The 23,374-nt window shown below is 40.0% G+C and overlaps 1 protein-coding gene across 20 annotated transcripts in view; it reads right to left on the reverse strand.

The window, feature by feature from the left end:
* Window positions 1–23,374, reverse strand: part of SGIP1 (SH3GL interacting endocytic adaptor 1) — a 198,642-nt gene that overhangs the window by 46,099 nt on the left and 129,169 nt on the right. For 7 of the 20 annotated variants that reach the window (XM_037043084.1, XM_037043109.1, XM_037043093.1 and 4 more), the window contains 6 exons: window positions 22,875–22,926; window positions 21,493–21,578; window positions 18,802–18,894; window positions 16,817–16,891; window positions 6,658–6,785; window positions 5,612–5,738 (listed from right to left, as the gene is read on the reverse strand). In XM_037043084.1, the coding sequence (XP_036898979.1) occupies window positions 5,612–5,738; window positions 6,658–6,785; window positions 16,817–16,891; window positions 18,802–18,894; window positions 21,493–21,578; window positions 22,875–22,926 (561 nt within the window). Of the gene's footprint in view, window positions 1–731; window positions 798–5,611; window positions 5,739–6,657; window positions 6,786–13,931; window positions 14,433–16,816; window positions 16,892–18,801; window positions 18,895–21,492; window positions 21,579–22,874; window positions 22,927–23,374 lie in introns of all 20 variants that reach the window. The other 13 variants (XM_037042988.1, XM_037043013.1, XM_037042996.1 and 10 more) reach the window with 5 other exon arrangements.

Consider the following 23,374-nt stretch of genomic DNA (forward strand, 5'->3'; position numbering starts at 1 on the left):
GCAAAGCAAAGCTATGGATGCCTAAAGGGATGGGCACGTGTTGTTGGTAGCTTGATACTGGGTGCTTGTGTGCATGGAGTGGAAGTCTTCCTGGCCATGCAGGGGCGTCAGCATATTTTAACTGCACTAGTCTGGGCAAACTATCATTCAGCAATTGCTGTATCCATTTCATCTTTGATGTCCACCCCTTCTATGTTTTCAAAAAGATAAATGCAGTTGTGGGTCATATAAACTTAGTTTAGGTTTTAAATGACAATAGCATTGCATATGTCAATTTAATGTTCCTGAAGATGTCATACATCTTCCATTCCCTCCCCTGGAATCACCTTAGGAAGCCAGACACAAAACACCTTTGACCTATGTACCAAAGAGAAAACAAGATTGCTAACAGTGCTCTATTCTTTTTAAAATTAAAAAGCAGTCACTGGACATGTAATTCTGAGCAGTTAAATTATTCCTTCCTTTATAAATTCATGAAGCAATAATAGCATCTCACCTTTTTTGATCCTTTTCACTGAGAAACTGTCATGCAACCTGCTGCTTTCTAATATGTTCACTTAAAACAATTCAATGGCACGAGATCCACAATGAACAGGAAACAGGGTGCATCTGAGAGGCACTGGACACTCATGAGGTGCGCAGCATGTCCATGAAGTTTTTGCATTCCGATGGCATAATGGCTTGGATTTTTAAAGTCTAGATATCTAGAGATCATTTGGCTAGCACCATACCTGCAGGGGTTTCACAGCGCCTTTCAAATGAGGGCAGTTTGTCATAAAAAACATCATCTTCTGACACTACGAACCAAAGAAATATAAAGGAATGGAAAACAAAAACACAAATAGAAATCCCAAATGAAATCAAGCAGCACACTTTACTGATCAAAGCACAGGAATGATTTTAATGGAAAAAGGAAACAAAACCTAAGATGCTGGGAGTATGAGTAGGACATAAAAAAGTATGTGCTCATTTCATGATAATTCTATGAGAAGCAATTATAATTTTTTTGAAAACGCAGGTTTTAGCACCTGAATTTGGCTGAACTCAGTCCCATGGAAGAAATCACACCCCCACTTTTTCAGGGAGCTGTTAAAGGCACTATCATTAATAATTCACTTGTGCAAGTGTATCTCCCTCAGACACATTCTCAAAGGGCCAGAGATATGTCCATCAACAGAACCTTGTGACAACCTCACAATCACCCAGCATGTACTTCCCCCCACGGGGAAAGAGGAAGCTTTTAAGAAGACCATGAAAAAGCAACAGTATAAATCTGAGGTCCTTGAATGAAGTATCCCATTTCCACTTCATCAATATCCAAATTCAACTTGCCTTGTATTTATCTTTGGCAGTTATGGGATGTTTATTTTGAACAGCACTATTGTAATTTCATCTTTAGCTGTAGTATCCAGCTGTGGCCAGATGTCTTTGTAAATTGGTCTCAACAGTTGCTTTGCACTCCAAGTGTCCCCGATCTCTGCACATGGTCCCCCTTCTCACCAACTAACAAATGCAGGTAATTAGAGCATTACTCTATCTGATACAAAAAACAGTACTCCATGCCACAGGTCCTAAGGATATTATCATAAATTTAATAGAAAAATTGAGTAAAATCTGCACAAAGCCCAGTAAGAGAGGATCCTTTCTACAATGTAGAGAAGATAAGGAAATGAAGGAGGGCAGGAAAACTATTCTATGAACAATGCTTCTTGGCAAATGTTCTACTAGCTTGCCTCCTAGACTTAGGGAGTAAGGCAGGGAAACTATCCCTTTGTCAATTGCTAAGGTTCTAGGACATCACCTGTTAATAAGTTTTTGTTATACATGTGGTTCCGTTAGTGGCTAGAACAAACTAATGCAACCTCTATAATACCTGCAGAAGAGGAAGAGGACAAATGGAATCTGCACTAAGGAGGCCATTCTATACTCTCTAAAGAAAACAGGAAGCAAAACAGTTACATTGGCAGTAACAATGTAACAGTGCCTTTTCATACCTACTAGTGGGAGATGATGGAGGACTTTTCTTTCTTTTGAAGCACTGATTTCCTATTTACAATCTCATTCAAATGAGAAGCCTCCAATACTGCCATTTGTTCTTTGAGATGAAGTTGCAAGAAAATATAATTCATAAAGTTTGAATGGCGAGCTTCTGATTTATTTTATAGTGGTTGTGGACATTGAGGGCTTATAAGAAAATATCCTAAATAAACAGGAGAACTTGAAAAGTGAGTCACTGGATAGCTCTGTGCTTGATTAAAATGAGGGAAACACTCAAATTAAATAAAGAAGAAAAAATTTCCTTAAGGACTAACCACAGAGATAGCCTCAAACTGATATATGACGGAGAAGCCAGTACTGAAGACAGACCTTTCCAAAAACTAGCAGAAGGAAAAAGAAAAAGACTAAAATTATATGTGGGGATTTTTAATTGGGACCAAGAACATCCAACTGCCTGTTTCTTTTTATGCAGGATAATTGGCATTAGTACATGTATTTTTATAAGAAATCTTATCCAATTCAGAATTGCCTTCCAGCTTGGAGAGACAAAAGCGTGGAGGAAATACTTTAAGTTTTAGATGCTATAGTTAACACCCCAGCACTCATTCCAATGACCTTTGCTCAAATTTCTACACCCAAGGATGCATCAGAGTTCATGAAGGCTTCCTTTGTTGCCCATGAGTGATTACTTGTCTTTCATGACAGATTCCTGGATCTTAAAGAGGCAAATGAAAATGGATAATTAACAGTGAAGGAATATAATTAACAGTAAATTTAACAATGAAGAAAAATTATCTTTCCTTTTGTCTTATTGAATTGGGGTCTCCAATGAAGATTCTGCAAACACCTAAAAAAAACCTGACCATCACCCATAAAAATAAGAAACAAATAATAAAAGTGGGTATTTACATTTAGAGATAATTCCCTGTTTATTTCTACCTCAAATGTCTAGGAATTTATTTCTTATAATAGAATAACTTTAAATATTTTCTCCATTCCCATATTAATAGATTTTTCTCCAAAATCATAGACTGAAGGCTGTGAGCTGTGAGGTGTTCCTGAGTACAAAAAGAGAGCACTGGGTTCCACTGACCCTGGGATGTGTACTTTTTCCCATTTTAACCTCTGCCACTGGAGTGGGTCCTAAGTGGGTGATAAGCATTGCACCTTAGCTCAATTGGCAGCATCTTCTTTCCTTTCTTAGTCATCTATCTATACCGTCACTGCACCTTCTAGTGGATATCTTCATTCAGTGGAGGAGAGTCTCACAGAAGCTCTCCAGTATTTGAGGGTGACAACACACAGGCAGTCCTGTTTCCAGGTGTGGCATCAGATTCACTGCTCTATAATCACAGCTCTCATGGAAGATTTTATGTCTAAAGTCTTACAGGGGCATATTCTTATATGAACTGTCACACAGGAAGATTAAACTTGCTCCTAAATTACATTAAACTTTGCTTATTGGTTCATACCACACCTGCCCCAATTTTGGCTCAAGTGTCCTAGGAAACGTCAAAAAGTATTGTGGTGCTGGGAGGGGAATGCTGAGCCACCAACTTCAGAGAATTTGCTGCTGAGGTTCTCTGTCTCCTTGAGCCACCTGACTCAAGTTGACATTCCAAGACCACAGGGAAGAGTTAGTCCTTTGGTGGGAGGAGCCAAAGCACGCCCTCTCCAAAGAGACCAACCCCAGTACACAGCTGCGGGCAGTGGGCCGCCTGACAGGGTGGTTACTTTAGTGAGAAGTGGCTGTCAGGTGACCTGCAGCAGCAGGAAATAAAGAACAGGAGAGTGAGGAATGTAGTGGAAAGACGAAAACTGAATTAAAAATAACAAAAATCAAACAGATTAAATCAGAATGTTCCTCAGCAATGAAGCAATGTGACTATCCTTTCAGGTGGCTTTTTAAAATAAACCCTTCTGTGGTTCATCTTGAAAGAATGCATGCTAGATGTGTTCAGAATTAAAGCCCCTGGTCAGGATTTGAGATTTCTGCAGCAGGGAGAATAAAAACACGTTGTGGAAAACATGGACACAGTTCAAATTCCCTGTGTGTGCAATTTTCTCTGTGAATCTCAATGAGTCGAAAAAAACATGTCAGACGGTCACCTGAGGTCCCTGAGGTTTGCTTTCTGAGTGATAGTTTATTCTTGTTTTTCTCTTTGACCAACCAGAAAAGTCACACGGAATAGGTGGGACAAATAATCTTAAGAAAAACAAGTGAACAACAAAAACCAGAGCAGAAGTGGGGAAAGTGACTCTAATAATCAACAGTATTAAAGAGAGTTCAAAAATAAGGTTGGGATGTTATAGAAAAAAAACAAAAACCAAAAAGCCAGAAAGAAAAGAACTAATAGGCATATAAAAATAGGAAGCTCCAATTGCCTCAATTAATGATGCAGATAAAGAATAGAGTATGTGTGTGTGTGTGTGTGTGTATATATATACATATACATATATATATATATATATATATATATATATATATATATATATAAACTGTTAAATATCTGTATTACTGCATCATATGAAATTGGAAAGCTGGCTGTATTTTCACCAAATTTGGGGGATTCTTTGGGCTGGTCTAATCAATAATGTAGAGCATGTGATACGGTTGAACTCCTCTCTGGGACTCCTAAGAGACACACCTTAACTTATTCCACTGCAAAAGTGGAGTTCTTTTCCAGAAAAGCTTCTGGCTTTGATCAAGCTGCGACTCACATGGGCAACTCTGTAGCGTGCGCTTGGTAAGTATCAGGGATTTATTTAGCTTTGGTTAATGCTCCTCCCAAGCAATGCAGGATGGTCAGCTGGTTTATAACATGGAAAACTTGGGAGGGAATTTCTGACAATGAAGGATAACAATGGGAAAACTGGAATGGGAAAGCCTGAGGTCAGACACCAGCAAACAGAAGAGGTGCAGGAGCCTAGGGAAGGTGGGTGAAGACGTTCAGAGAGAGAGACCAGCCTTGGGAAAAGGTAGCTGCTCCAGGCAAGAGGGGCCATTTAAACCCAGGAAACCACCCAGCTGAGCAACCACTCTCTGCTCTTCACTCTCATCACACCACAAGGAAAGAGGCACAAAGGCATTTACTGAAAATGCCAGCAATGATTTATTTCTCAGGGAACACCGACCACAAGTCACTGAAAAGCACTAGAAAAAAATGTTGAAAAGTTTGCTCAAGTCCCACAACACTGATGCGTATACCATCTGTTGACATAAAAACTACCAAAAATGATGAAGAGATTAAAGCTTCAAGAAAATAAAAGTTCTAAATTTTGTGATTTCTGATGTGTTACATGGTTGGAATTTAAATCAACATTCCCCATCAAAGGAGATTATTTTGATGATAAGAAATAATATCTAAATTACAGGACTTTATTTGACAATTTCTTCCTTGCTTTTATAAATAGCTCTGTATGGAATAGCATAAGAGAATTCCTGCACTTTGCCTCCTTTGCTGAGAAGGTGCTTTTAAAAGAAGAGTCAGATGATAGTAGCAAAACACACAGCAAAACAATTTTGACCAGAAACATAAGTTCTCGGGGTTTCCAGATAAAAATGTAGCCAGTCAAAACCACAACAGATGAAAAGAGAGGAGAGAACTTTTACCAACTGTGGGAGTGGTGGCTGCACTCAAGGAATTGGTGGACGATATCGAAGAGGTGCTTTCAGCCCGGGCAAGGGGTGCTATCGGAGGAGGGCTGGAAGAATGTATGGGAGGGCTGAAAGGTCTGGGCTGCAGAGAGAAGAGAAGAGATGGGAAGTTAGATCCACAGGTCATGGCGCTTTTGCTCTATATTCCTCATGTCTCCCAGCCTCCACTACAAGTCAGGTGCTAAAAGTACAGGTGACACTATTTTTACACTGAAATTGATTATATCGACACAGGAGCTTGTAGATGGCGCTGGAGGAACCATAAACCACAAAGTGCTGCACTCAGTGGGTGTGTCAGACTCAGAGAAACTGAGGTCTGGGATGCGGCTGGTGATGTTCTAGGACTGTGAACTTATACACTCTCAGGGACTAAGCAGGCGATATAATCGGAAAGTTTAAATCCATTTCAAGACATTTAAGTACAAAATACTGTAGTGTGCACCTAAAGCAAACATTAATAACATCCCCAGTCTGTGGCTCCTGTTCACAGAGACCAAAGAAATTTACTTCTGCCAGGAGTCTCTTCATTGTCCACAGTGTGTTTTCCACCTCTCAGCCTTAAAACACAATGCAAAAAACTTACAGAACAAGCTCATTGGGCCACCCTCTCCCTTATAGTTGTATAGTGTACCTACCATCAGTAACTTCTTTGTAGTCTGGGGACAGAAGTAAAGACTTGTCCTCTCTTGGTGGTCTTGCAAAACCAGATATATAATGGTGAAAAGAAATACCTCCCTTTCTAAAGGGTTAGCACCATTGAACATCACTATATTAATTTGCATCAAACCCACTGCGGCAGAACTGGGGGCCCCAGCGTGCCTATTCCTACCATTCAGAGCTTGGCTTGAAAGATGGTGGAGATGTGAGGAGGGCTGAAATGTACACCCACACCACAGTGGCTGTCTTTCAGATGCCACCTGTCAGGGCCAATGGCAGAAGGGATCGAAGGCTTACATCAGAAGTTGCAATGGCTGAGCCAGCCAGGGCTGAAGGGAACATACCACATCTCCAACTCCAGGTTTTCCCGGAGGTGGCTTTGGCCGAGATGGAGGCCGAGGAGGAGGTGGAGGTGGGGTGGTGCTGCTGCAGGGAACCAAGGGAGTGGCTGGCCGAGCAGGGGAAGATGCACCTGAAAAACAAGCTGCTGTTAAAAACAGTGGGAAGCCCAGGTGGCCAAAGTGCCAGCGTCTTGAATCGCTCCTTCCCCATTCCTGCAGTGCAATGTCAGTCCCAGACAGTTTTTTTCACTTCAGCCACTCGTGTATTCAACGCTGTAGCACATGTCTTTTTTTTAATACAGAAAAAAAATCACTCAGTTGAACTATGGTTGATGGCAGAAGCTGAAGCTCATTGCCTTTTGTTGTCATGTGATACCCAGTGAAAGGTAAATCCTTTTCTTAGAGACAGGAAATATATTTTTAAGACTCTTTTGGCTGGGTGGAGTGTAGCTTTCATTTTGAGCACATGTACACCAAACTTATAAGAAATCTTTTGATTTTTGCATATTTGGAATTTATTTATGTCCAAGATGAAAATGGAAGTTAGAACTTGAAGGAAGTTGAATAATTTTTTCTCGTTATATACACATACATCTATATATATATATATATATATATATATATATATAGATGTATGTATGTATAAGAGATTTACACTGTTTCAAGATATGAGTGCTAACTTTATAAACATAAGCAAATACTTGATGTTAAGCAAAGGACAAAATATAAGAAGGTAAATTAGATGTTGCATGAATACTTTGTGTTCAGAATCTTAATAAAAGAAACACATTGACTTAGACATTCTGATTTAAAGGAGGCTGCTTAGGAATTGTTCTACATTGAGCTTGACCACTATAATGTTTGTGATGATTTTAAAAGAGCCTCTTGGATTTACTTTCCTGGCTGTCAATGACAAACATGTGAAACACAGAAGACACACAGAGGCTGGCATGCACACCGATCAGCACACCAGAGGGGCCTTAGACTCAGGCGTCTGCCTATCGTTGCTCATATATCTGGGATACANAAGGAAGTTGAATAATTTTTTTCTCGTTATATACACATACATATATATATATATATATGTATGTATGTATGTATGTATGTATAAGAGATTTACACTGTTTCAAGATATGAGTGCTAACTTTATAAACATAAGCAAACACTTGATGTTAAGCAAAGGACAAAATATAAGAAGGTAAATTAGATGTTGCATGAATACTTTGTGTTCAGAATCTTAATAAAAGAAACACATTGACTTAGACATTCTGATTTAAAGGAGGCTGCTTAGGAATTGTTCTACATTGAGCTTGACCACTATAATGTTTGTGATGATTTTAAAAGAGCCTCTTGGATTTACTTTCCTGGCTGTCAATGACAAACATGTGAAACACAGAAGACACACAGAGGCTGGCATGCACACCGATCAGCACACCAGAGGGGCCTTAGACTCAGGCGTCTGCCTATCGTTGCTCATATATCTGGGATACACAGGTAAACTACTTGGCTAAAACCCTTAAGGAAGTTAAATCAATATTCCACACAGTTCTCATTCAGAAAAGTTTCAACTACTTCCACATGCTTTGTACTTTGCTTAGAGGCACAGGTATCAAATCATTCCAAGACAATTCTAGGAAATCCTGCCCCAGGGAAATACCCAGCCCTCCCTTCCTCCCCTCCAATGTGTCGCAAAACTGTATTCCCTGGAGAAAGAGACCAGCATCTCCATCTCCAGATTTCCAGATTCTCCAAGAAGTTGTGCAGCAAACCCATGTCAGCACCTGCTCTCATAGTGGGAGAGTCCCTGGGGGTAAACTTTGCTCCTCTTGTTTAAACAACCTGAAATCTCGAGCATGTTGTGCTTCTCTGGGCTGTTTATTTAAACTGGAATTTCATTAGTGGGGAATCCTACTAATTATTATCACCATCCCCATCCCTACACTCGCCTCATCTCTGTAATTACCACTTTGTTACTATATTATTCTTATTTTATTGGATCAGAGTGTATGCTAGCCATCATCTTATTTTATCTGCACAGTAAGCGTTGAGTAGGGTATTGTTACTGTTTCAATGGAAAGTAAAGCTCAGAGATATTCAGTAACTAGCTCAAGGTCATACAGCTCAAATGTTCTATTTAACTCCAAAGACCAAGCTCAAATGCAATGTCTTGTAGCTCCAGGTGGACTGTAGAGTTTACATCTTGAATGGGCAGCTAACACATACCTCCCTCAATATAAATTTTCATCTTTTTGGCTAGTCTTCTCTTGAACAAAAAAAAGGAGGTATGTTTTGACAGGTCTCACTATAAAGTTTTCTTTCAAGTTAATAGATTTACAACCCAGGATATTTTCAAAAAACAGAAGTGACAGCAAAGAGATGGGAAGTAAACTTTTAAACAACAGTATCTTTGTCGGGAGATTTCCTGGGGCTTTCGTGGGGGGTTCCATTTTGCTGGAAAACCACACATAGGAACGGTACAAAATGTCGGTTCAGGGCCCTATTTCCAAGAAGTAGTCTTCTGGATCAATCTCAGGGAAAGGTCAGCTGCTTATCCTTTCCCTATGTGTTCCAGGGGGGAAATTTAAAGACCACTCGCAGTCATGCTGGGGAAAGTGGTCAGGGTTGTCACCACAGCTGTGTGGAGCACTGGAAAAACAGGATGAAACAACGGGTCACCCGAGCCCTGGCCCTGTCCGCCTCTCCTGGGCTATGGGGCCTGAGCCTCAGTCTCAACGTCCTCTTTTAAAAAAATGAGACGTGTTTCTACCTCATAAGGCAGTGGTAACAATCAAAATGGGAAATGCTTATGAAAGTGTTCACTGAACTATAAAATGCTACACAAATGGAAGGCAATCGATGTTGATGATGATGGTAAAGATGTGTCTTTCGATAAAGACAGAACTAAAAGCCAAGAAAAAGAGACTAGTTAGCTGCTTTTCTTTATGGATGTTTGCTTTAACCCACTTTTCCCTTGCCGAATTAACAATTTGTTATGCAGTTGGAAGACACTAGGGGAGCGTTTAAGAACTGAACCCCACCTGACAGAACCCTGAGGCTCGGCAGAGGATATCCAGGGCCTGAAGGGGTGTTTCACAATGAAACTAAGGCTTTACATGATTCCTAAACTAAAGCTTTACATGCTTCTGTGAGATTACAAAATTGTTTTGGGGTTATTATTTGTACATCTCTATCATTCTCTGATCTTCAGTTATACTTTCACCTTCTCTGCAAGCACTGTTTATTCTCAAGAACAGTGATAGAAAATAATTGGACAGCATCACCTGTTAAGGTTTAACTTTAAAAATCCTATGTGCATTATCTGAGTTTTGCGAATCCAAAAAAGTTGGCAACCACTGACACATTCTCACCTCGTTTGCTGTGCTCACCCTGAAGTTCCGCCAGAGTTACTCTGCCGGCCCCTGCCAACAACGGGCCTATGGCTTCAACTGCCACCTCTCTGTGGGGGTGGGTGGGTGGGCGAGTGGGCGGGCAGCAGAGGCACCTGGGCAGGAGAAATGACTGGAATCCAACAGACCTAGGGTCAGACACTGGCTCTGCTACTTACTGGCTTTGTGACTATGGCCAAATTCAAGCTTCGAACTTCTGTTTCCTATCTGTAAAGTAAGGCTAATATACCACAATGTTGTGGGGAGAATCGAGTGACATAAAATATACGTATTTCAAAATATGTAAGAAACTACACAGCTTTTTCCAATTGTGGTTTTCAGAACACAATTCGATCATTTATTTGAAGACAGTATTAAGTATGTGTGGGAATGGTTATGTACTGCGTTTCCTTTTTTGGTGACCAGCACATTACAGGCCCTGAAAACGTGCGTTCAGTGTAGCTCTCAGCGATGACAGGAGTGCTCTGGGAAGGGCACTGTCCAAGGAGACAGACAGGAGCCACAGCAGTCACTGAGCTCCTGGATCGTGCCCGCTGCCTCTAAAGAACTATTTCTAAGTAGTTATAATTGAGATTAAAATAGTCACATGTGGCTAGTGGCTTCCATACTGAAGAGACAGTTAACATGGGTTAATTCAAACTTTGGTAATTCAAACTCATTTGCTTATGGATGTGTGTGCAAGTGTGGTGTCTGTGTATAACATATTTTAATATTGCTCTAGGAGTTTGAGTTGGAAAGTGGGCACAAAGACCATTCTCTCTCTACCAACAGTTCCCTTTCCCTGGCCTCCGACCCACTGAGGCTCTTTCTCCTCCCCATCTCCTGGCACACAACCCACACGGCTGTGCCAAGAATCAGAGTCCCCACTCCAGGAAAGCTGTGTTCTGCCCAAGCTAGGTATTTTTAACTTTTGCCATAAGAAAACTCAACTTTTTGGACCAAATCCTTAACTTCTAACTGCTTTTCAACAGCGGGTAACTCTTGATTTACAAAGCTGTGAGAGCTGCCTGAAGTAGGTGGATGAGTTACCTTGCTTTGAATGAAATTTTAAAAAGTGAGCATAATAATACTTCATCAGAGTGACATGAATAGCAAGGAATGAGAAGCATGGCCAATTTTTAAAAAGCAAAAGGCCATACCCTATTGTTGTAATTCTAAATCTACATTTCTGAGAGTCTGTGTATATTTCATCAATAAAACATTAAGCAGCAAATAAACTGGGACTTAATTAAGGAGATAATGGTGTAGTTTCATTTATTCATGAACTTCAATCTTCCACTTAGAAACCCAATCCTTTAATACCAGCAAAGTACAGTTTTTTTCCAGCTCAATTATTAAGAATCAATAGTCTTTACTGGCACTATTTTAAAGTAATTTCAGATAAGGATAAGGAAGCTAAACATTAACAGCAACAGCAAAACTCCCAAAGGTTCCAGAAAGACAGCCAAAACTCCTCTCTCCACTCACTGTAACAGTGGTCAATTCAATTAAACAAATGTCTCCCAGAGCCCTGTGGAAGGTGATGGAGGGAACAGAGATGAAAAACAAAGCTTGCCTGCCCTCCCTGACCCCCAAAAGAGCTTAGTGGGCTGCCGCTGGAGAGAGGGCATTATACTTGAAAAGCCCTTTCAGACGACGGACAGGCTGGCCCAGCAAAGAGAACCCCAAGGACGGTGACAGAAACAACACCCTTCTTTGATAATGAGCAGTCAACCTCTTTGGGTTTGAGGTCCAGACAGAAGGCTTTACCTAAGGGCCCTTTACTATCTTTACAGAGAAGTAAGGAGCTTATATCCCAGAAAAGACCTAAGAAAGCAACAGAGGATGAAGGGGGCGCTCTAACCTTCTAGAATGATAGAGAAGAACACTGAGGAGTATGTTATGAGAGAATGCCAGTGACCTTGTTGATGATACAGTGACATACAGCTGGGTGTCAGTCGTCAAGTAAGTTTGAGATATTTTGTAACTAAACCTTAGAAGAGTGCCTGTAGATAACAGTGGTTATGGATACAGGCTCTGGATTAGACAGACCTGAGTATGAATCCCAAGTCCGTCACCTCTAGCTGAGTGAACGTGGACAAATCACTAGATACCTCCGAACCTGTCTTCTCATCTGTAAAATGGGGGAAGTAAGAGTATCTACCATGTGAAGTTGTTGTGAGGACAAAATAATATGCATAAAGCATTTGGCATGGTGCCAGGAAAAGAAATATAGCTGTTGCTATTATTGACTAAATAAAGGCCCTCAGAGGTCCTATGGTTAAAAAAAAATCCACTTTTGCTTTAACACATTTCCCAACTTATTTGAGTATGAAATAGCTTCCCCTTTTTAGTGAGGGGGAGCATAGGAGGCCCACTTACTATTGTAAAACATTGATTCTGTGTGTGGTACAAGTGAATCCGCAGCCCTCTCCTTGGTCAGCTTGGATGCTCTCATTTAAAACACACAGGAACTTGCACGCTCAGAGCAAGCACTGAAAGATACTCCAACGAAAGAGGCAGAGATGATGGCTGACTGTTAGGATAGAGAGAGATGCCTTTCCTTTATGTCTCTTACTAGATCCAAATTACTTCAACTTGGTATTCTTTTTCAAAGGAAATAAAGAATCAGCAGCGCATGACACCCCCAGAAAGGTGCATAACTGACCCCACTGGCACCAGAGAGTCTTGCCAGGCAAACGTGTGCACCAGTGGGATAAATAATATGGAAGAAAATGTATTAGAAAAATCTTGATCTTTCTTTGGTACCCATGGCAGGGATTCCCATCCTTTTGTAATTACAGAATGCAAAATGAAGCTTTGCATAAGAAAAACCAAAAAATCAGATTCAGTATCAACATGTGCATAAGTTGTTGTAAAACATACATTTTTGATGCATTTTCCCATCACCTGTCACCACACTTAGAATTGACATGATAGGCTGATGAGCATGTCAGAAGGAATCAGAGAGTAAATTGTCTTTAGTGACAGCTTGATTAGGTTGGGGATGCAGTGAGGTATGTCATTCTCACTGTCTCCTAAAATCTCCTTGGCAAACTTTTTTTCCCCTGAAATAAATTAGAGGGTTCTCTCCTCACAAAAAAGCAAGAAAGAGGGGGAAAATAGAAGAGAAAAATCCCCACACTGATTTACAAAAACTAGGGTCTTTGGGAAAATAAAATATAAACTTTCAGTTATAAGATAAAAAAGTTCTGATAATATAATGTATAAACTGGTGGTTATATTGTATATTTGATAACACTGTATTGTATAGTTGAAATTTGCTAAGAAAGTAAAACTTAAATGTTCTCACCAAAAAAAAACCCAAATGGTAGACAGGTAGGGTGATGGACGTGATAATTAACTTGATGTGGGGAGTCCTTTTACAATATATATGTCTATTGCATCCTCACGTTGTATAATCTATCTTACAATTTTATTTATGAATTATACCTTAATAAAGCTGACAACCAAACAAACTTAAAAAAACAAAACAAAGCAAAACTAGGGCTCTTGTGGAAACATCTGGCAAAGAAATCAGACACTTAACATGAAACTTACTGGCTGTGAAATCTGTCTCTCTAGAACTTGCCTGAATTCCAAACAATGACATCACAGCTTTGTTTAAAAACTTACACTTCCTAACTGCAGGGGGGACGGTGGGCACTCCTCAGGGCTGGGAGGGCAGGGCAGAACACATCCACAGACTTGCACTATGACTGCCAGCATTCGATGGACTAGGACATGCCACAGGGCCACAGGACACCCGGACCAAAGGAGGGATGACCGAAGCTCTAAAGCCAGCAGCCAGGCAGAAGGAGGGCGTGCTCATACTGCAGCAGCCACAGCCATTCCCGGTCACGCGAAGCACACTCAGACAGCAAGACATACCACTGGTGGTCCCCGTACCACTGCCCGAGCCAGGTCCGGGGGACGAAACCACAGTTCTGTAGGTGGGCGGTGGAGGGGGAGGCGGAGTTGCTCTCTGTCCCAACCCAAAATCTTTAGGAGATGAGATTGTTTCTAAATAATCATCTTTAATGAAGCTCTGCTCAGCGACTTTCTTCTGGACTTCTTCTAAATTGAGTGGCGATGGTACACTTCGAGGAGGACCAGGGGGCCCTGGAGGACCTGGGGGGCCTGGAGGGCTCGGAGGGCCCAGCTCTGGGGAGTCATCTGGGTTTTCTGATGCAGCCAGTGGGGACACCACCTTTTCCCTTGGAGTCAACTCCTGAGTAACGTGTTCCGGGGACGTGTCAGAGAAACAGACCCACTTTTCTTCAGCAGTAACAGCAACAGACTTGGGGGACAACACGGGGCCAAAAATGCTGTCCAAGTCATTGATTGATGGTAGCTTTTCAATTTTGGCCTCTGTGGCTGACCGGTCATCTCCTGTGGTTGAAGTAGTTGGTTTTGAGCTTTAGTTGACGTTTGTTAATATCATTTGTATGGAGGGCGGGGTGAGAGGGGGTAGGCAAACCTGGTAAATAAACTGCCTTTCTGGGCACCTCCCTGGGCATATTTTATGAGGTAAAAATATCTTGATCAGAGCTGAAGGGGAGAGGAGAGCTCGCATTCCCTCCAGGATGTGAGTGTCATTTCTCATGTGATTATTTCCCCCTTTGCAGGGTGACCCCAGTTGGCTACTGTTCCCATCATCGGAAGGGTTGAGCACCCTGCCGCTCTCAAGGGCCGCTCACGACAGAGCAGTGTGACCACTTTGAGAACACAGGGCTCGGGTTATAGGGAAGTACAGGCTTTGGAACAGCAAATTCCAAAAGGGAGGCCCCTTGTGAAAATCTGGCCCACTGAAATTCACATACTACAATAAATATTAGAGAGTTGAAAGTCACTCTCATATTTGAAAAGGATTATCTACTCTGGCATATTAAATTAAAATGTTTGGTGAAACTAATTATAATATCTGCTGGTTTAAAAAAGTTGCACATCATAGTTAGCTATATATCTTCCACCTTCAATATACCAGAAACACAGTACAAAGGTTACGTAAAGGGATATCCCCACATATATACTTACATACCCATATACACCCCACACACAACACACATATAAGTTATCAAGAAAACATTTACTGCTGCTTACTAGGACACATGTGCCTACTTAACAAGAAAGAAAATCATTAAAATATCTGTATAATTTTTTTGTCACACTAATCAGTTAACATCAGAGGCATAGTTGTGACACATATCTGAAGTCATGAGGCAGAAACTTATGTTTTGCTTAAACATTAGCTATTCTTTTTGTCTTATCAATAACCTGAGAAAAAAATAAAAACTACCTTCTATAGCTTGGCAGAAAAAGATTTGACAACAACGACTGTGTGAGGAAGTATATTTTTTAAAAACTAAGGTTATTCAAATTAAAAATTGTTACCTAGATAATTGCAAGGCAATGAACAGAAGCCACTTTACCTTTAAATAACCCTTTGGCTACAAGAAGCAGCTTAGTCCTTTCATATTCCACATTTGAAAGGAGTTAACATTCAAGTTTCCAAGGCTACAGATAGCAGTTTGCATAACCTGCAATATTTATAATTTCAGAGTAGCTTTATTTATATCTAATGTATTAATAGAAGAGATCCAAAGGGCTAAAATGATTTGAACTTGCAAATACCCTTCCTATGACACCCTGGACGACTCCCTGTTGGGTCTGAGTCAACATAAATTTCATAAATGGCTACGTACTGCATTTGCTCTTGTTGATAAATATCCCACTCTGTAGCTATCAAACTCACCAGGCTGTGCAAATAGTAAAGGAGGAAGCTGCAACAGAAGTCCAAAGGTGATAAAGAACCACATTCTAAAAGCCCAGACACATGAAATGACTATTACTGCTTTTGACTCTCCAGCCCAATAAGATCAGGTAGATTATAAATTGTAGGAATATGTAGTATCAATTTTAATAGAAAATAAAGATGTGCCTTAGAAATGATCTGTCTAAAGGCATGCAGCAATTGCTTGCAGTATTTCACCATCTTTGCACATCTTTTTGCCAGGGGATAATAAGTAATTTTATGATTACTGGGAAAAAATTTCCTACCACCCAAGCTTACACATCCTGAGAACCATTTTATATATATATATATATATATATATATATATATATATATATATATTTTAAAGATTTTATTTATTTATCTTTAGAGGGGAAGGGAAGGAGAGAAGGAGAGAAATATCAATGTATGGTTGCCTCTGCCAGGGACACACAATGTATCGTGTGTCCCCTGACGGGAACTGGCCTTGCAACCCAGGCATGTGCCCTGACTGGGAATTGAACTGCGATCCTCTGGTTCACAGGCCTGTGCTCAATCCACTGAGCTACACCAGCCAGGGCCCATTTTATATTTTGATAGACTAAATAGTTTTAATTCTGGCAAAAATTGTATCTGTTCTTGGAAAATTACACTGTCTTGAGAGTATTAATTTGCATATCATTAAAATGAGACCCAATGAAGTGACATAACTAAACAATGACTTTTGATAATGAGATTTTTTTCTTTCATTTTACAGGTAAATATGGCCCTCATTCAGCAATAATATACACAGAAAGATTAGTTGGGAAAGTGTACCTTTTTTGTGAAACTTGAAAGTAATTCTTCAAAATGGGTCATGGTAGATTGTAATGGAAGTGAAACTAAAGGCAGATATTTTCATGTTAGTCTAGTCTACAGCTTCCAACCTATTTTGGGCATGTTGAGGTCTGGGATACTGTTCTGACTGCCACATCATCCCAGAACAGAACGAACTACAGCTTACCTGGTCCGACCGTGAGTGGGGAGCCTGTTCGGGGTGGGGTGGCAGGGACATTTTTCGGAGGCAGTGGTGGAGGTGCTGCAAAGAGATGAGGAGCCCGGCATTACTGGTTACTTCCTCCCTCAGTGGCCCACTATTCTGTACAGAGGCAGGATTTGAACTTTCATTCATATTCTTGCTCTTGGAAGTGGAATAGCCACTAATAGTCTAATTTTTTGTTTAAATTCAAACCTAAGGAACTGATGCAAGTCCCATTCACATTCTTCCACTTTGTGATAATAATGATTTACAAAAAAAGTTTGAGATAATAACCATAATATTATTATTTTATTCATTCATTACTTTATTTGACAAACCTCCTACATCATATACTAGGAACTATGTACACAGGGTTGAATAAAAGGAGCCTCTACCCTCAAGGAATTTTTGACTGGACCATCGAATATCATGTTAACACACAATTACAACCCAGGTGTGAGCACGGAAATGAGAACAGCTTGGGAAGGGTCTCCGTGAGAGGTTTTTAATACAGTCAGGATATTATATCCAATCTTTGCAAAGACTGGGTCACATTGTTTTATACGGATTGAGTCTGGAAAGATTTCTCTAAGTTATATGTTTTAAATTTTAGTATATTTTTGAAAGCCTGAAGCAAATTGATTTGGGCCAAGGACGAATGAACAAGTTACCTTGGTAAAAATTACAGCTGAAAAACCCTTGAAGATAGAAAAAGTATTGTATTATGGCCCCAACCCTTTTAAACTGGACTTGTCATTTTGCGGGCAAAATTGGGACTTACGGCTTCAACAGGTACATTTTTTCTTATTCTTTCTTTAAATGATTATTTTGTCACTGGCCATATTTGGAATTCATGCCACTGGGGTTCTAATACTTTGAAAACACATCTTTGAAAGTTCAAGTTTAAAAAAATTGTTTATATTTTTCCCTATTTTATGAAGAAAATATCCTTGGAAAGACTGGATTACGTGGTTTATAGCAACATATTCAACAAAAAGCTTCTTGTGCCATTGATTAGGAATCCTTGGTTAATTCCTACGATTATTTTTAGGCACAAAAAAACAGAACTCTAGGGATGCTGAACTGGAAAAAGTATTATATTAATTGGTTTGTGTGTGCTCCTGTGTGTGCTCCTCACAGAGTAAAAATATCCTCTACATCCCTGCCTCCACCCTCAAACACCTTTCTCTGGGATCCAATCTTCCTCCCATGAGATTTTTAAGGAGTGTTTTCTACATGCACACTCACTGTATTAAGTCTACTGAAATGAAAACTTGATAAATCCATCAGACCAGTGGCTTGACTGACTGAGCAATCAGTTCAGTCCAGATAACCCAACCCACTGCAGGTGAAGAGCTGTAAAGATCCTTAGGATCTCCTTTCCCGGCCGCCTGGAGTAGAAGAGGGGCATGCTGGAATGAGTTGGGCTGATAGCCCTGCTTTGAGATAAATTTGCATAAATCTCTTGTCTCAGCTTCTCTCTATCATACAGCATCATCTGTCTTGCTCTCCAATTATCATTCTTCCCTCTCCATGTGTCCTTTCTATCCTATGCAGCCTCAGTTACTCTGTACATCTAGAGGAAACCACACTGACTTGAGGCTGTGCGATACCTCTGTGTTGTGTGATAGCCCATGCCTGGAGCATAGTAGGCTCTTTAGCTCACTTGCTTTTCCCTCTTACATATACATTCTGAATGAATGACTAATGAATGAATAAGTAAGCCTATGAGGTGTCAGAAGAGACTATTATCAAAAGTTAATAATTTTACTTTATTAATGTTATTCTGCCTTGACAACCTGCCCTTGGTTCATTTAACCCTAAAGCCTATTAGAATAACATCTCTTCTGAATACTATACAGTCCAAGTGTTGCTTACGTAGACTTTCTAAGAGTTGCCTAATTTCCCTATGCACACAGACAGTAAAATGAGTCACTTATTTTTACAGACAGAGCAGGCACATAACTTACTTCCAGTGGGAAAAGGCCTTGTTAACTTTGGCGACTCGATGCTCGGATTAACTGGTTGGCCTGAACCCCATATCTCAGGCTGATCTAAAAGAACTGGAAACATAAAACAATTTTTTTCCAGGGTGAGTTTAAAAAGAAATGCTCCTAGATTTTAGAAGTTACCATTTCAATTTAAAGTTGAGCTTCACACAATTATTTCTCTCCTGCCTCAGGACCAGCAAATTAATTTAGGAATGTGCTGCTTCTTGTTCTTTTCAAGCAGAGAATGGAAATAGGAGTAGGGTGTGTGTGTTTGCATGTGTACATACAGGAGGGTGTCTGTGTGTTTACATAGAGCTAAATAGAAACTACTTCTTCTTCCCGCTTGGTCACTTAAGGATGTTAGGAATGTACTGGCTCAGTTTCTGGCACCCATTTGAAAATCTAGGCATTGACCCCCTGGAAATGTGCCTTATGTTGGTTCATCTAAAGTTTGTTAAGAATCTGCTTCAAGAATTAAAATGCCTGGGTTCTATACAGTGGTTTGTATTTTTAAAGGAGCTTACTGGGTCTTTAAATAAAACTTTCACAGCATTATGGAGAGAAATTAAGTTAACTAAGAGTATTTGGTGAAAATCTTAGGAGAACCAGAAAAATAAGCACGTACTTAGACATCTAAAGTATTGCCAATTAAATCACAACAATTAGGCACTGAGCCTGAGCATATTGAATTTAAGGTTTCTTATATATATTTTCAAAATCCTCACCATAGCATATGTTTTTATTGATTTTAGAGAAGGATGGGGATGGATGAATAGAGAGAGAGACAGGCAGACAAACACAGAGAAATGTCTATGTGAAAGAGAAACATCAATTGGTTGCCTCCTGTATGCACCCTGATTGGGGATTGAACTTGCAACCTAGGTCTGTAGTCGGACCAGGAATCCAACCCATGACCTTTTGGTGTACAGGACTGTACTCCAACCAAGTGAGGAACTGGCTAGGGGTCTTCTATGTCTTTTGTCTCCTCCTTTTGATTTTTTTAATTGCTATGATAACCCTGTAAAGAGCTATTCCCAGCACCTATCATGTGCCAGGAGCTATGTAAATACTGATTGTAATTTGTTACCTTACAAAACACAAGCTGGAAAGTGATTTGGATGTGGATTTGAATCCAGCCTCTACACTTACTGTAGACTTTGGGCAAGTCCTTTAACTTCTGAGTTTCCCTTCCTTTAGTGTGGTGATAATAAGAGCAATCTCAGAGAGTGACTAAAAGGACTAAAGGAGGATATAAATATAATATATACAAAATGCACATAAAACACTTACCATGAAGCCCACAACTATTATTATATGTATTTAACCTTCACAATACCACCATGTAGTTGGTATTAGTACCATTTTCAGGAGAAGAAACCAAAAATTAGAGCAATTAAATAACTCGCTCAAGAGCAAATTAGGGGAGCTAAGATCTGACCCCAACCATGCATACTTGACCCAAAATACATATATTTCCCCTGGTCCTTTTAAACTAGTGACAGAAAATCAATCACAAGAAGTGAGAGTGTGCAGGTAGACAGGTAAGTGCAGGTATTGCAAGGGTTAGTGTGCTTGTTGCAAATGCTGGAACTAGAGAATGCCTGGGGCTAAAACCACCTAAAGAACAATTAAGCCAGGGTCACGGACAAGTCCAGGGTGCATCTCTCCTCCACGATGAACTGCAAAGATGGTTTTAGCTCTGTTTTGTTTTAACAGGAAAGTAAACATTTTTTAAAGATGTAAAGCAGCATTTCTTAAATTGATTCAATGTCAAACCCCACCTTGATTTTTAAGAACTGTTTTCTATTTTGTATATCTGGTTTCCATGCAGTTATGAAGTTTCTATAGTAGGGGGAGTCAAATGACACAGACTAAATCCTGTCTTCAGTCACTACATAATCACATCTACAAGAAGGAGATGATCACAGGTAAGTTAGTAAATTAGTAACTGCTAACTTCATCACGGGACCTAAATCATAAACAATTCACTGAGGAAGATTTAGGGAGGTTTTTTGTTTATATTCCTAACTGAGTCATCGAAAAATGTCCAGGTATGGGAGACTGTTAGCTCTTTTCTAGCACATTCTCTCCATTTCTTTCTTGTTAAAGAGTGTCAGCTGGCCCTGCGACACTAAATGGTCTATGATAGGCTCTGGTTGAAGTGATGTCTCGTCCAGATTTTGCTCTTCCAGGAAATGGCAGCAAGGTCCACTGGCCCTTGCCACCCCCACCCCTTCCTTCAGACTGGAAGATGGTGAGAGCTGGAGCCGCCCCCTTAGGCCCAGAGATGACGGCCACATGTTGAGAACAGCAGAGCAGCCCTTCAACCTCATGTTGTTTGCTCTGAGACTGTTAACGTGAAACAAAACTGTGTGAATTCTTGTTGAATTTGCTGTACTTTGGCATCTCTTTGTTACAGTAGCCTAGTGTGCTCATTATGTTTTCAACTCTTGTCCTTAATGCTTAAATTTCATTTACCTCAACAATGGATCATGTATGTAGCATAGTGCTCTTAAATCAAATGATATTTTTAAAAGGCATTTTTATATTACCAAACACAGCTACCAGAGATTTGATGCTACATTAAAAATATTTCTCAAAACACATATATTTCCTTGAGGAAAGCTAATGAAAAGAAAGAAAGTCTATAAATAGATGCATTTCCCCTACCTTCTGTCTTCTGTTCATCAAAGGCTGATTCTAATGGTGGGCCAAAAAGGGGAGCTAGAGCCACAGTGTCATCTGGAGGTTTTTTGCTAAATCATATACATTAAAGCAAAACAGAGAGAAAGGGAATATTAATGCTGGAAAACATGTACAAGCTTTCACATCCTTTTCACAGTAAGGCAGAGGGTGTGTGTGTACGTGTGTACTTGTGTAGGTATACATGCATGTACGCAAGTTGCTGTACATGGAAAGTATATATAAGAATGTCAAGAGTATTATGGACAAGAAAATTGATAGGATATGAGATGCCCCGTTCTCAATGGGGGACCATGGTGCTGATTCAATAAGCTGGAGGAGAGAAACTCTTTCAAAGCATCATGATTCTCCATACCTGGAAGAAATAACACTAGAGAGATGTTTATTGCAAAGCACCTTAAGATCTCCAAAGCCATTGATAGTTGTCTTTACCACATTTCTGTGTTGTAGTTAATGCAATTTATATAGTAATTAGTAATTAGTCAGGCCTGGGGAGCCTAATGATAAGCGACCCAGAAAGTTTGTGTTTGAATAAAAAACTGGGTCTTACCAGCTTCTAATTGAATCTATCCCTCCCTCCTAGCCAACAGACCAGTTATATATAACCTCCTAATACCTTGATACAGCACATCTCAGAAAGAAAAAAAAGAGTATTGAGAAATCAGGGGGAAAGGAGGATAAGTGAAACTCTCATTCTTTCCCCGAATTGTTACTTAAACAGATTATTAACAAGATGTTCTGTAATCTTCCCTGTTTCTTCCCCAGATTGACCCTAATGAGTTCTCTGTGTTGTGGCGGGAGGTGAAGTGAGAAGAGGGGAGGTTGGAGGAAAGAAAATTTAAAAGATTCAGTTTTTAAATAAGAGTATTTTTGGAAAACGATGCCCAGTTGTACAATACTTGCTTAATTCAATAAATACAGTGTAAAATACAATGTTTTGCCAAAAACAAAAACAGAAGATTCCTTTGGTATGTGGCAGGTGGAATGTATCATGAAATTGTATCCAATTAAACAGGCTACTCTTCATAAGATAATGTAATAGTATTTTAGTTTAGCATTTGAGACCTTAAAAGACCTCTTCATACAAACTTTCAACCCTCCCATGAGTGAGGGGACTGCACATTCTGATAGACAATTACTGTAGATGACTACAGAGTATTTTCTTAAAGGTCTCCCTCAGGTTGCACTCATAAGAAATGATAACATTTGAATCATGCCCTGAACTTATATATATGGGCAGGTCCTTTTCAGAACAGGACCTGAGAGTTTAGCCCAAATGAGATTGGCTAAATTGTTAACAGTTGGGATGATGCTTTGCATAAAACACGACCAACATCTTTCAGGTTTACCTTATAAGTTCTGGAGTTGGTGTGGATCGCCTGGGTCTGGCCACTTCTTCACCTGATGTACAGGACAAAGAAACTTTTTAGGCATATTTTACCATTTCTTACTTATCTGTCTTATGAGCTATGTTTGGAAACACACAGAGATTTGAGTCCCATTAACAAGCAACTCAACATGAAAGCTTTGCAAAACAAACCCAGAAAATAAACCCTCACCCCGGCAATGCAACAATCTCATATTAGGCCTACTAGTAGCATTTTCTCTGGCATTTGTAAAACCTAACCAACCAATGAATTACCACAATGAGCCATCAAATAGATGATTTGAATAATGTAGAGCTAATGGAGTAACATGCCATTCCTCAAATGTCTGCTTCCCAATTATCGTAAGAGACTGCTAAGCCAGGCCATATGTACGTAGTACAATAATTCACCATTCTCTGCTTGTCCTTTGCTTAAAATGCCAAGAAAATGTTATGCCTTTAACCAGGAAACATGAATTTAGA

The sequence above is a fragment of the Sturnira hondurensis genome, unplaced genomic scaffold (genome assembly GCF_014824575.4).
Source record: "Sturnira hondurensis isolate 20B ecotype Veracruz unplaced genomic scaffold, ASM1482457v3 Scaffold0000648, whole genome shotgun sequence".
Lineage (NCBI taxonomy): Eukaryota > Metazoa > Chordata > Mammalia > Chiroptera > Phyllostomidae > Sturnira > Sturnira hondurensis.